General features: G+C 21.9%; 5 protein-coding genes across 5 annotated transcripts in view; 4 read left to right on the top strand and 1 right to left on the bottom strand.

The window, feature by feature from the left end:
• Positions 1-1,536, top strand: part of DDB_G0271592 (hypothetical protein) — a gene marked incomplete at both ends in the record, with an annotated part of 2,147 nt that extends 611 nt beyond the window's left edge. The window contains 2 exons of the mRNA XM_640530.1: positions 1-231; positions 302-1,536. The exon at positions 1-231 is cut by the window's left edge and continues 14 nt beyond it. Coding sequence (XP_645622.1) covers positions 1-231; positions 302-1,536 — 1,466 coding nt within the window. The remainder of the gene's footprint in view (positions 232-301) is intronic.
• Positions 1,537-1,574: 38 nt separating this feature from the next.
• Positions 1,575-2,493, bottom strand: omt1 (O-methyltransferase family 3 protein; the record flags this gene model as incomplete). Its single annotated transcript, XM_640529.1, has 3 exons — positions 1,575-2,107; positions 2,178-2,258; positions 2,352-2,493. The coding sequence occupies 3 exons, from the start codon at positions 2,491-2,493 to the stop codon at positions 1,575-1,577; spliced, it is 756 nt and encodes a 251-aa protein (XP_645621.1).
• A 922-nt stretch (positions 2,494-3,415) lies between these two features.
• Positions 3,416-10,970, top strand: pks10 (beta-ketoacyl synthase family protein; the record flags this gene model as incomplete). Its single annotated transcript, XM_001732915.1, has 2 exons — positions 3,416-9,377; positions 9,475-10,970. The coding sequence occupies 2 exons, from the start codon at positions 3,416-3,418 to the stop codon at positions 10,968-10,970; spliced, it is 7,458 nt and encodes a 2,485-aa protein (XP_001732967.1).
• Positions 10,971-11,717: 747 nt separating this feature from the next.
• Positions 11,718-13,256, top strand: DDB_G0271660 (hypothetical protein; the record flags this gene model as incomplete). The annotated part of the gene is made up of 1 exon (XM_640526.1): positions 11,718-13,256. One exon carries the CDS (start codon positions 11,718-11,720, stop codon positions 13,254-13,256), a length of 1,539 nt encoding a protein of 512 aa, XP_645618.1.
• A 755-nt stretch (positions 13,257-14,011) lies between these two features.
• On the top strand, positions 14,012-15,253 carry pdhX (pyruvate dehydrogenase complex, component X; the record flags this gene model as incomplete). Its single annotated transcript, XM_640525.1, has 1 exon — positions 14,012-15,253. One exon carries the CDS (start codon positions 14,012-14,014, stop codon positions 15,251-15,253), a length of 1,242 nt encoding a protein of 413 aa, XP_645617.1.
• Between the last annotated feature and the right edge of the window lie 73 nt (positions 15,254-15,326).

The raw sequence follows: 15,326 nt of genomic DNA, 5'->3' as shown, positions 1-15,326 counted from the left end.
TAAAATTTAATGAAAAATTAAAAATTGTTGGTGATTTATTAAATACACCAGTGGAGGGACTTGAAAATGAAATCAGAAATCTTAATCCTTGGTTTTGTGAAAATGAGTTAGTAACTCCGATTAGTATTGATATTAATGGACTTGGACCAATATCATTTCCTTTAGTAGAACATCAATTAAATGAATTAATTAAAAATGCTAATGGATTAATAACCACATCAAATTCAAAAGGTATTTTTTATTTTAATTTAATTTATTATTACATATGTAAATACTAATTTTCATTCTTTCTCATTAATAGATTATTTAATTCCAAATGAATTTATAAAAATGGAGGAATGGAACAAAACTTTATCAAGCATATTCTTATTTATTAGAGAGAAATTAGTTATTAATAAAGATAAAGAAATTGATTTTAAATTATTAAATATTGTAATTAGTAATAAGGATTCAAATTCATTAAAATCAATAATACCAAATAATCATCAATTAGATAATAAGGGTAAATTATTTATAGTATTCCCATCTAAATCAAATGGTGGTGAAATATTAATTACAGAGGAAGAAAAAGAAGAAGAAGAAGAGGAGGAGGAAGAAAAAATAGAGAGCAAAACATCAACATCAGTTGAATCTACCACTACAACTACTTCCACTAATAAAAGAAAATTATCAGATGAAGCAACACCAACTACTAAAGCAACAAAACTATCAACAGAATCATCGCCATCATCTAAAAATGAATTTAAACAAACTAAATTCAAATTCAATGGAACAATTGGTCCAAAAGTTTCATTTGTATGTTTCTTATTAAAGTATGGTCACTCCTTCCAAATAAAACCAGTTGAAACAGGTTTAAGATTATATTTAGAATATGATTTTGCATTAAATGATAAAATAAACATCAATACTAAGACCAGAACCAATACCAATACCAATACCAATACCAATACCAATACCAACACCAATACAAATACAAATAAAAAAGAAATACAAATTGAAACAAAAAATAATATTCAAAATTTAAAAGAAGAGATTAACAAATTATTTTCATCAAAAACATATGATGGAGTTAATAATACAATGTATTATATATTAAATAAAAAATATGATTTAAATTCATCAACTTTGTCAACATTTTCAAAAAGTGATGAAAAGGTTTTAAATAAATTGAAAATAATTGCAAATAAATTAAATTTATATTTATATTATACTTGGTTAAGAGTTGAAGAAAGTACAGTTGAAGCACCTAAATATTCCCTTGGTAATGAAAGTGAACCATTATCAATTGATCTTGGATATAAATTAATCGATTGCTTAGAAGGTGATTTTATTCCAACTTCCCAAAAAATAATAGGTTCAGTAAAACAGAGTGAAATCATCCCATCCGATCACTTTTCTGATATTTATCCATATGATACAGATAAAGAAAAAGATGATTATGGTTATGTAGTTTACAATGAAGAATATCAAATCTCATCTTTAATAATATCAAAAATTCCACTTTTATTAAAAAAAGATACAATAATTATAGATTAATAAATAAAAATATTTTTATTTTTTATTTTTATTTTTATTTATTTCTTTGTAACTAATGTAATTCCATCAGATAATGGTAACATTGTTTTAATAACCCTTTCATCATTTGCAATTTTTTCATTCAATAATTTTAATGCATCTACCATTCTTTGGAATGATGGACAACCCAAAAATATTTGATCTTCCGGTTTTTTACTATCATGATCAACTAAAGTTGCACCAAAAAATAAAATATTATCAAATGCAATTATTCCACCTTTTCTAATTAATTTTAATGATAATTCATAATAAGCATCATACGAGTCTTTATCAGCATCAATGAAAATAAAATCAAATGTACCAGATTCACCATTATCAATTAATTTTTGTAAATGATTTTTTGCATTATCAATTACTAAATTAATTTTATGATCAACATTTGCTTTCTTCCAATGTAAATGACAACATTCTTCATAATCTCTAACACAATCAATACTAGTTACTTTACCATCATCTGGCATTGAAAGTGCAAATGATAATGAACTTAATCCAGTATAAACACCAACATCAATTGCTTTTTTAGCATTTAAAACTTAAAAAAAATATAGATAAATATATTAATAAAAATTATTATTATTGTTATTATTATTATTATTATTTACCTTTTAATAATAATGTGAAAAATTGATTTTGATTACCATCAGTTAACATATATGAGTTCGATTCAAAATTTGTGTTTGTGTCTATTTTTTTTTTTTTTTTTAAAAAATTATTATTGAAAAATTAGTATTAATTTATTTATTATTAATTTTGAAATAAATAAATAATATGTTTACAATTAATCAAATCTTTTTGAACTTGATGTAATGGTTCTGAGTGATTTTGTGTAAATTTAACAATTTCATTTGTTATTTTAACTTTGCCATTATTAACACTATATAATTTTTTTAAATGTTGTTTAAAATTTTCTGAATCCATTTTTTTTAAATTAAATTAAAGAAAATAATAAAATATTTTTATATTTTTTATTTATATAAAAAAAAAAAAAAAAAAAAAAAAAAAGATTTATTTTTTATTTTTTTAAAAAACAGTTAAAATTACACATTTAACTAAATAGATATAAATCTAATAATTTTTTTTATTTTTTTTGTTTTAGATGATATTTAAAAATATTGGTGTGTTTTAAGGGGATTTTAGTGGGGTGGGGGTGGAAATTAAAAAAATTAAATAAATTATTAGTGTAGGTGATTTTTAGCCATAAATGAATTATCTATAATTAATATATTGTTATAACTCTATACAATATCAAAAAGAAAATTTCAAAATAATTTAATAATAATAATAATAATATTTATAATAATAACAATATCAAAATGGATTTGTTAAAAAATTATAAAATTTATATAAATTACGTGGGATATTTTTCAATAAACATAAAAAAACGTTTGAGATTTATTTTTCCCTATTATCCTATGTTACGAAACCCTAAAATTTGTTAGATTCTAGTATTAAAGATAATAACCATTTTATTTTAATAAAATACTAACATATTAAAAATAATTTTCACCTTAATTTATAAATTTGTTGAATCATTTTAAAGAAAAAAAAAAATAAAGTTTTTCAAGATCAAATTTTTTTTTTTTTTTTTTTTTTTTTTTTTTTTTTATTAATAAAATAATATATCTATAAAAAATAATAATCGATGTTACCAATCTTAAATTAAAATTATTATTTGAATAATCTTGGTGTTGGGTGGATTTGTGGCTTTTTTTTTTTTTTTAATTATTAATTTATATCAAAAAAAAAAAAAAAAAAAAAAAAAAAAAAAAAAAAAACATAAAGTATTTAATAAAATAAAATTGTAAATTTTTTTAATTATTAACATTTATAAAAAAAAAAAATGTATTTAGAAAAATACCAAGAAGATGATATTGCAATTATTGGAGTTGGTTTAAGATTGCCTGGTGAAGAGAGTGGTGGTGGTGTTGTTGGTGAATTACTTAATGATTCACCTCAAAATTTTTGGAATAATTTAAAGAAAGGTTTCAATGGAATAAGTAAAACAAATGAAAGATGGAGTGAGAATTATAGTAAATTGGGTGAAATTAGTAATGGATATGCTGGTGTATTACCACTTGAAGAATTGAAATCATTTGATCCATTGTTCTTTGGAATTAGTCCATCAGAGGCATCAACTATCGATCCGCAACAACGTTTATTATTAAAGACGACATGGGAAAGTTTGGAAGATGCTGGTATTGACCATCAAAGTATCCGTGGCTCAGATTGTAGTGTCTTCATTGGTAGTTCAACAACAGAGTATAGAGAATCGATTGTCAACATAAATGAACAATATTTAAATATTTTTGGTACATATGCACATGGTATTGCAAATAGAATTTCCTATTGCTTCGACCTACGTGGTGAATCAGTTACACTAGATACTGCATGTGCATCATCAGGTACAGCAATTTCGATGGGTGCACAGTGTATAAAGAATGGGAAATCAAAATTATCAATTGTGGGTGGTGTAAATTTAATAGTTGATACAACAAATATTAAAGCATTTTCATATTTGAATATGCTAAGTACATCTGGTGTGTGTCGACCATTCGATATTGGTGCAGATGGGTTACTCAGAGGTGAAGGTGTTGGTACCATTGTTTTAAAGAGTTTAAAAGATTCAATAAGGGATGGTAATAAAATATATTGTATTATCAAAGGTTCAAGTTACAATGTCGACGGTAATGGTAATTCAGATAAACAGAATTTCTATGCACCATCATCAATTTCACAATCTGATAATATCAAATTAGCAATAAAATCAACCAATGGCTCAATAACATGTGATGATATCGACTACTTTGAATGCCATGGAACAGGTACACCAACTGGTGACCCAATTGAAACTAAAGGTATTTCAATGGCATTTAATCGTTCAAAACAAAATCCACTATTAATTGGTTCACTCAAAGGTTCATCAGGTCATTCAGAAGCAGCATCTGGTGTCATTGGTGTTATCAAATGTTGTTTAATATTTAAAAATAAATCATTAGTACCATGTGTGAATTTTTCAAAACCAAATCCTCAAATTAAATTTGAAGAATGGAATTTAAAAGTTGTAACAGAACCAATCCCATTCACTTCACTACCATCTAGAAAACTCAACAATAAACCAATTTCAATTGCCATTAATAATTTTGGTGTAACTGGTGCAAATTGTTGTATAATTTTATCAGAATTTATAAATAATAACACTAATGATAATCTTAAACAAATAAATAAATCATTTTTAATACCTTTCTCAGCAAATTCAGTTAAATCACTTGAAAATTATAAATTAAAATTAAATTCAATAATTAATGAAAATGATTATTATTTAAATAATAGTGCCATATTTAATGGTTTTGTTAATAATCAAATTTATAATAAATCAAAATCACTTTCTCAACGTTCAGTTTATGTTGCATCAAATTTGAATGAATTGGTTGATGGAAAAGTTAATTTTAAAACATCAAATTCAAAATCATCAAATTTTTCAATTTTAAAAAAGAAACCAATTGTATTATTTGTATTTTCAGGCCAAGGTTCACAATATAATACAATGTTTGATCAATTATATAATGATGAAATTATATTTAAAGAATCAATTGATAGAATTGATAATTCATTATTTAAATACTATGGTTATTCAGTTTTTGAAAAATTTAAATCATCAAATTTAAATTCAATTCATGAACCATTGATTGCACAAGCTGCAATTTCAATGTTAAACATATCATTATTTGAATTATATAAACATTGGGGCATTGAAGCATCATTTATTGTTGGTCATAGTTTAGGTGAAATTTCAGCAGCTCATTGCTCTGGTATGATTGATTTAGAAACATTGTGTTATATAATTTATCACAGATCAATTGCACAGATTAAAACTCATGGTAATGGTAGAATGTTATCAATTAATCAAAGTTCAGATGAATATATTTCAAAATACTCTTCAAAATATGCTGATCTTGAAATTGCATGTTACAATTCTCAAAATTCAATAGTTGTTGCAGGTAATGAACATAAATTAAATCAATTATTTAATGAATTAAAAGAAAATAATGAATTTGCAACAATGATTGCATCACAATCTTCATTCCATACATCAAATCAATGTATAACAAAAGATGATATATTTAAATTACAATTTACTGCAAATTTACCATTAATTCCAATATTTTCAACAGTTACAACAAATTTATTTGATAATTCAACATTATTTAATTCATCATATATTTATGATAATATTATTTGTCCAGTAAGATTTGAACAAACAATTTCAAATTTTTATAAACATATTGATGATGATAATGATAAAAGTGATGTAGAAGTTGTTATAATTGAATTAGCACCACATCCAACTTTATCATATTATTTAAAACAAATGAAACCTGTTATTGAAAATAAAGATATTAAAGTAAATGTTTATTCAGCATTACATAAATTAAAAAATTCAACTAAAGAATTTCAAAAAGTAATTTCACAATTATATTGCGATAATGGAATAAATATAAACTTTAAATGTCAATTAGAAAATCAAGTAAACATGTATGATACCATTTTCTCATTACCAAATTATCAATGGGATGATCAAAAATATTGGAAGGTTGATTATACACATTCTAGAAGTTATATTAATGGTCCACCAATTACTATTTTAGGTAATGAAAGTTATAATTCACCATATTTATCAAGGGAGACATATATTGATATTAAGAGAAATCCATTCAAATATTTAAATGGTCATCAAATTAAAATGAAAATTTATTTCCCAGGTATGGGTTATATTGATAATCTTTTAAAATTATTCAAAAATAACCATAAAAATATTATAATTGATCAAATTGAATTTATTGCACCATTAATTTTAAATGAAGGTATAAATCAATGTGTTCAAACAAATGTGAATCAAATTGAAATAAATGAGTATAGTTTGAATTGTTATTATAAAGATATTAAATCAAATGAATGGGTTAAAACGTGTATTGGAAATTTCCATATATCAAATAACTTATTTACTCAACAAAGAAATTATAATATTAACCAATTAATTAATGAAAAATGTAACTATTCATTAATTGAAAGAGATGATTTATATGATATGATTAAAATTAAAACTGGGTTAAATTATAGTGGTGATTTTAAAGGAATTAATAAATGCTATATTGGTAATAGTTGTTCATTATCTGAAGTGTCAATGAATTTACCTGATAATTTACCTGATAAAGAATCATTTTTTAATTGTACAATTTTAGATTCATGTACCCATGGATTTTTAGTATTAATAGATTACCAATGTCAATTAGTGTTTCACAAAGTTGAAGGATTAAGATACTATAATTCAAATATTCCAACTGATAGAAATAAACATAAAAACATTTACGTTTATTCAATTTTAAATCAAATTTTAAATGATTCATTCCATTCATCAGTTATTATTATGTTGGAAGATGGTACTGTTTTAATTGAAATTGATAATTTAATTAGTAAATCATTAACACCAATTCAAGATCCATTAAAAATTGAATATCCAATGAATGAATTATTCTCAACACATTTACAACCAAAAGATTCACCATTTCCATTAATTTCAATGACCTTTAAATCAAAATTTAAAAATATTAATGAAATTAAAAATGAATTTATGTTAAATTGTTGTAAAAATTTCATTTCAAATCAGTTCCTATCCAATATTATAAATAGAACAAATATTAAATTAAATGAAATTAAAACTTTAACAATTGATCAATTAGTAAAATTATATTGTTTGTATAATAATAATGAAAGATTATTTAGATTTGTTTTTGAAACAATAAAGAAATATGATTATAATAGCAACCATAGCAATAATGAAAATGAAATGGTATTGAAGGATGATGGAATTTACCAAGTTTTAGATACATCTATTAAAGTAATATCAAAATTATTATTCCCATATGAAAATGATAAAGAAGATCCAATCACTGAAACACCAACATCATTATTTGAAAATGGGTTATTGGATAAATTCTATGGTACAAATAATTTTATGACTACAACAATTCAAAGAAATTTAATTACTGATATAATAATCAATTCTTTAAAACCAATATTAAATCAAAAACTTGTCATTAGAATTGTTGAACTTGGTGGTGGAGTTTGTTCATTTACTGTAGATTTCCTTGAAAAATTAGATAAATTATTAAAAGAAAATCCATTTCATGAAATTGAAATTGAATTTACTTGGAGTGATATATCATCTTCATTCATTCCAGAAGCAAAGAAAAAATTAGAACCATTTAGTAATAATATTAATATAGTATATCGTTCAATTGATATTGAAAAGGAATTTAAAAAGCAAGGTTTAAAACATTCATATTTCGATTTTATAATTTTAACAAATGTTCTTCACGTTGTTAAAAACATTGGTAATTCCTTAGATCAACTCTATAAAATCTTATCACCAAATGGTCAAATTTTATTAATTGAACCATATGTTTCAATTGTAAATGATAGTATTTTTGGTTCATTCAGTCAATGGTGGTCATTTGAAGATACAGAAATTAGAAAAACTAATTGTTGTATGGAACCAAATTCTTGGTTACAAGTTTTTAAAAATCATAATTTTAAAAATACAAACTCATATGAAGAAGATGGATCATGTTGTTATGTAATTCATTCTCAAAAGCCACCATTACTATATGGATTAAATGAACTAAAATATACTCAATCACCTAATCAAATTATAATATATGGAAATGAAAATGAAAATGAAAATGAAAATGAAAATTATACAATAAAATTTAATAAAAGTGTAATTAAAATTTCAAATATTGATCAATTTAATCAATCAATTTTAAATTCTCAAATTAATAATGAAACAATAATTTATTTTACTAAATCAATAAATCAATTAGATGTAAATAATTTCAAATTTGTTACATTTGAATATATTCAAATTAATAAATTACTATTAAAATATAAATTAAAATCAAAACATGTTTTAATAACTTTAAATTCAAGAGATAGTAATTATTTATCAGCATCATTGGTTGGAGCAAAGAGATATTTTGAAGAGTATCCTCAACTTTCATTAAAAGCAATTGATTTCGATTTACAATCATTGGAGGAAATAAAAGATATTCAATCTTTATTAATTGAATTATTAGATGAAAATAAAAATACTCAAAATGATTACATTATTAAAAATTGTCAAGTTTATTATGAAAGGGTTAAAAAAGAAATAATTTCAAAATCAAAATTCATTTCAAATTCATTTGAGAATAATGATTCATTAATTACACAATTAATTGATTCTGAATATAAATTAACTTCAAATAAACCAATTTTTAAAGTAAAAGAAAAAGAAGAAGGGGAAGAAGAAGTTGAAATTAAAGTTTTATCAACTACCATAGGTAATGTGAATGACGGTGATAACTTTGGAGAATTTTCAGGTATAATAACCAGAGTTTGTAGTAATTCAAATTTTAAAATTGGTGAAAAAGTATATGGTTTTGGATATAATACAACTTCATCACATATTGTTGTAAATGGTGATTGGATTTATTATAAACCTTTAAATATCTCAAATAATAATGCAGCTTCTATTCCTTATAAATATTTAGAAGTTTTATATGGTTTATATAATATTGGTGAATTGGATGAAAATGAAAATATTTTAATCCATTTAAATAATAATATTAATAACAATAATAATAATATTTCAACTTTAAATATATTAAAATGGAAAGGTCATAAAGGATTAATATATGTTACAGTTGACTCTAATGAAATGGAAATATATGTTAATGATAATTTTGGTGGTTTTATAAGTGGTGGTATTTTCAATTTAAATAATTATAAAAATTATATTCAAGAAATAAAATCAAAACATGATCAAGGTATTGATCTTATAATAAATTCATCAATTAATAGTTTTCATTCTGATATTAAAGTGTTTGAACTCTACAAGTAGAATTATTAATTTCAATTATTTAAATAATAATAATAATGATAATAATGATTTAGAATTTTTCTATAAATATTGTAGAAAATTAAATATAGGTTATCATTTTATTGATTTAAAGAAATTAATACCAATAAGAAGAAGAGGAAGAATAATCAAAGATTTATTTAAAGAAATTTCAAAAGCAATAGAAAATAATGAAATTAATTTATTACCAATTATTGATTATTCAAATTTAAATATTAATCATGCAATTCAAATGGTTAAAAATGAAAAAAACATGGTTCATACAATAGTTATTGAAAATAATGAAGATGTTTTAGAAAATTTATTAAAAGAACATTCAAATAATTCAACTTATTCAATAATTAAATCAGATTATAAAATTTCTGAAAATCATTTAGGTAAAAATTTAATAATTACAGGTCAAATTGGTGTTGCTTTAGAAGTTTTGAAATGGATTTGTAAATATTCAAAAGGTGTTGAAAATATTATCATCCTTTCAAAATCATTAATTAAATGGGAATTAAAATTATTAATTGACAAAACATATAATTCAAAAGAGAATAATCAAATTAAATTTCATTTCAATACTATTGATATTAGTAATTCAAATGAATTAACAAATACATTGAATCAGTTATTAAAAGATACAAATATAGATAATATTGATTCAATTTTTCATTATGCATTTACTAAAGTAGTTAGTGAAGTTGAAGATATTGATTTAAATCAATTGAATTTATCACACGGTGCTAAAACTATGGGTGCAATTAATTTACATAATGAGTCTGTAAATAGGTGTTGGAATTTAAAGAATTTTATAAATGCTTCATCTACTGTAACTTTAGCAGGTTCTCCAGGCCAATGCACATATGTTTGTGCAAATAGTGTTTTGGATTCATTATCACGTTATCGTAAATCAATTGGGTTGCCATCAATATGTTCCTATTATGGTTCAATTAAATCTGGTATTGTTTTAAGAAGTGAATCAATAGCTACATCATTGGAGAAACAAGGTTATGTTCATGTTTCAATGAATAAATTTTTGGGTGCTTTGGATTTACAAATTCAAAATCCAAATTTATCAACAAATTTAATTGTATCAAATTTTAATTTTAAATTATTTAAAAATAATCCACAACATTCAATTATTGATAAATTTGAACACCAAATTAATGAGAATAATTCAAAATTAGAAATATCAACTAATAATAACCCTTCAACAAGTACTGAATCAAATAAAGGTATAGATGGGTTACTATTATCAAAAGTTTCAGAATTATTATCAATCAATGAAACTAATTTTAATGCTGATATTACTTTAATAGATTATGGTGCTGATTCCTTAATAACAAGTCAATTAAAAAATTTTATTGAAAAAGAATTTAGTTTATCAGTAACTTCCCAACAACTTCAAAGAAATTCAATTAATCAATTAATTAAATTTTTAAATAAAAAATAATAAAATTTTAATTTTTTTTTTTTTTTTTTTTAATTTTTTTTTTTTTTTTTGAGATATTAGAATTATCTGTATCTTAATATTAAAAATTATTATTTAAAGATATCTTAACAATATTTTTTTGAGATTTTAGAATTTTCTGTAACTTTTTTAAAATTATTTTTTAAGATACATTAATTTTGGGAAAAAAAAAAAAGGTTTAGAAAAAAAAAACTAGCTATTATTTTTATTTGTAAATTTAATGAAAATGAATGCATTTTTTTATATTAAAAAAAATTAAAGATTTCTGAAGAGATATATTTTTTTAAAAAAAAAAATGGTCAATATAAAATTAAAAGGATAAATAACCAATGATTTATAAATTAATTCTCTGGAAAAAAAAACCTAGTAAAATGTTAAAATATAATTAATTAAATTAAATTTTAATAAAAGTTTGTAATGCATTTTTATAAATTAATAAAAATTACAAAATAAGATTAATTGTAACAAAAAAATAAAAAAAATAAAATTTATAAAATTTATAAAAATATTAGATAATAATATTATTTTTATTAAATTTTTTATTTTAAAAAATTATTTTTATTAAAAAAAAAATTACAAAAATCCATATAAATAATATTAAGCAAGTAAAAAAAAAATTAAAAAAAAAAAATAACTAATTATTATTATTTTTATTTTTATTTTTATTTTTATTTTTATTTTTATTTTTATTTTATTTTTATTATTATTATTATTAGTATTAAAAAAATAATGAATTATAAAAAAAAAATTGGAATTATAGGTGGAGGTCCTTCAGGAATAGTTAGTGCTAAAACTGCAATTGAATGTGGTTTTGATGTGGTTATATTTGAAAAACAAGATGATATCGGTGGTGTATGGTCAATTAAAAATGGAAAAGCATGGGATAATATGAAATCACATATTTCATATGTATCAATGAGTTTCTCTGATTACTATTGGGATGTTCCAGAAGAAAGAAAACCATTTCATCCATCTAGAGAAGAAATGTATCAATATTTTTATAATTATTGTAAAGATTTTAATATTTTAGATAAATTTAAATTGAAAACCAATGTTATTGATGTAAATCAAATAAACCATACCAAGAAATGGTTAATAAAATACTCAACTACTATAAATAATGATGGTGATGTTGAATTTAATGAAGAGGAATTTGATTTTATAATAATTTCAACAGGGTTTTTAGCAAAAAAAAAAGAAATTAATATTAAAAATAAATTTAATAATTTTAATGGTAAAATTTGGACATCTGATCAATATAAAAATCCAAATCATTTTAAAGATAAAAGAGTTTTAATTATTGGTGGACTTTCAAGTGGTATTGAAATTGCATGCGATATATCAAATGTTACAAAAAATTTATATATTATTTGTAATAAAAAAAGTTGGATTGTTAAAAGAAGATTCCCAAACAATGAATTAAATTTACCAGTTAATGATCATTGTATTCAATTTAGAGAACTTCATTATAAAGAAATGCCTGATATAGAATTAAACATTATAAAAAATAATATTTTAAATATAATATCTCAAAATCAAAGAGAGAATGAATATTTCAAAATGACAACACCAGATTATAAAACCCCTAATCTAATTGTTTCAGATAACTTTTTAGATATTTTAAAAAGTGGGGAAATTAAACTTATTAATAAAACTATAAACTATTGTGAAAATAATAATGTTATATTTGGTGGTGAAAATGATACAACAACAATAGAATTTGATGATATAATTTGTTGTGATGGATATGATATTGATTTATCATTTTTTAATGATAAAATAAAAGAAAAGATTTCATATGATTTTTCATATCCTCATATGCCAATTGTTTTACATAAACATGTATTTTCACCAGATTTGGAGAATATTGGATTCATTGGATTATTTAAAGGTGCTTCAATGATCGAATATGAAATTCAAGCACGTTGGGCTGTATATTGTTGGGCAAATATATCAAAATTACCAACTAGAGAACAAATGTTGCATGGTATTTCAAAAGAATTTGAAATTAGAAATCAAAATGATCCATCTGATATACCACAATTTATTTTAAAAAGTAGTATAAGATTTTGTGATGAGATTGCAAAAGAAATTGGTTGTTTACCAGATTTTGAAAAATTAAAACAATCTGATCCATATTTATATGATATTTTATGGAATAAAATGTGTCATCCTGCTGCTTACAGATTGGTCGGTCCTTTTTCAAATATAAATGCTGAATATAATATAAAAAATGATTTTAATCATTATTATAAAATAGATAAATAAAAAAAAAAACAGATGAAAAAATTAAATTAAAAAATAGAATTAAAAAAAAAAAAAAATGAAAAAATTAAATTAAAAATAGAATTAAAGATTAAAAAAAACAGATGATAAAATTAAATTAGAAATAAAAAAAAAAAAAAAAAAAAAAATCTTAAAATAAAAAAAACAAATAAGAAATTTTTATATATTACCAGTAAAAAAAAAAAAAAAAAAAAAAAAAAATAAAGATACTCCTTTTCCAAACATAAAAATATCCAATCTATTTTTTTTTTTTAATTTTTTTTTTTATTTTTTTTTTTAACATTTACAAAAAAAGAAATAATTTACCTTTTTGGGATTTGGAATTTCGAATTTTGGATAAAAAAAAAAAAAAAAATAAAAATTAAAAAAAAAAAATATAAAGAAAATAAAAACAAAAAAGTACTTGGCATAAAAAAAGTTTTTTAAATATTTAACTCTTTAATTTTGTTATTAATGGTGCAGATATTTTTTTTTTATTTTTTTATTTTTTTTTTTAATTTTTATATATTACTTGGGATTAATGAATAATGAAATAAAATTTAATACTTTGACACAAAAAATAAAATGTTTTCTGAACATGGGACATTTTAAAAAATTTTTTTTTTTTTTTTTTTTATTTTTCATTTTTAAATTTTTTTTTTAATTTTTTTTTTTTTTTTTTTTTTTTTTTTAAAATTTTTTTTTTTTTTTTTTTATTAATTTTTTCATTTTATATTTGATTAGTTTGTTCAATATAAATGAATAGAATTTTAAAACAAGTATCAAATACCAAAGGTAAAGGTATTAGATTCTATTCATCTTCTAGTCAATTGGATTCAGAATATATGTTTCCATCAGTCAGAAGATTATTAGTAGAATATGGTATCAATAGTAGTAAGGAAGTAACAGCTACAGGTCCACAAAATAGATTACTTAAAGGTGATGTTTTAGCATATATAAAAACAAAGAATTTATCACCAGTAGATAGATTATCATTAATTGCATCATCAGTAAAATCATCACAACCATCATCATCATCATCACCATCAATAGTAGACTCACCAACATTAACATCACAAATTAAAGATCAAATTAAAATTGTAACAACAATTACAAATGATAAAAATAAATCAAAAGTTATATACGAAGATATACCAAATAATAATATTAGAAGAGTAATTGCAACTAAATTAAGTCAATCGAAACAACAAGTACCACATTTCTATATGACAGTTGAATGTGAATTGGATAATGTTTTAGCAATGAGAAAATCTATGCCAGAGAATGTAAAGATCTCTGTAAACGATTTCGTGTTAAGAGCATGTGCATTGGCATTACGTGATAATCCACAAGCAAATTCTAAATGGTCCGACGAACATGGTGAAGCCATATTAAATCCAACCGTTGACATTTCATTTGCAGTTAGTACCGATCGTGGTTTAATCACACCAATCATCACAAATACCGATAAGAAACAATTGTTGGCAATTTCAAACGAGTCTAAACAATTGGCATTGAAAGCAAGAGATGGTAAATTGAAACCAGAAGAATTCATTGGTGGTACATTTAGTGTATCAAATTTAGGTATGTTTGGTATTACATCCTTTAATGCAATCATAAATTATCCACAAGCTGGTATCTTGGCAATTGGTACTGGTAGAAAAGTTTTAAGACCACCTTCAACCTATCAACCAATAGAAACAAACTTAAACGCATCATATGGCTCTGAAGGTAAATCCGAAATCATAAATACAAATGGTCCATTAACAACTGAACAATTAGAAAAATTATTTGATAATACTGTATCAAAAAAACAAGATATTAAACAACAAATCATTAATGAACAACCACAACCACCAAAATATGAACAACCAAAGGTTGCAAATGTTATGGATGTTACACTCTCTGGTGATAATAGAGTATTCGATGATGAAATCGCTGGTAAATTCTTATCATCATTTAAATATTATTTATCAAATCCACAAAATATGATTCTTTAATAAAAAAAAAAAAAAAAAAAATACAAAATAAAAAATTTTAAAATAAAAAAAAAAAAAATAATAATAATAAACC

This window comes from Dictyostelium discoideum (genome assembly GCF_000004695.1).
Source record: "Dictyostelium discoideum AX4 chromosome 2 chromosome, whole genome shotgun sequence".
NCBI classification, from domain to species: Eukaryota; Evosea; class Eumycetozoa; order Dictyosteliales; family Dictyosteliaceae; genus Dictyostelium; species Dictyostelium discoideum.
Note: the sequence above shows the minus strand (reverse complement) of the source record. Positions and strands in the feature narration are given on the sequence as shown.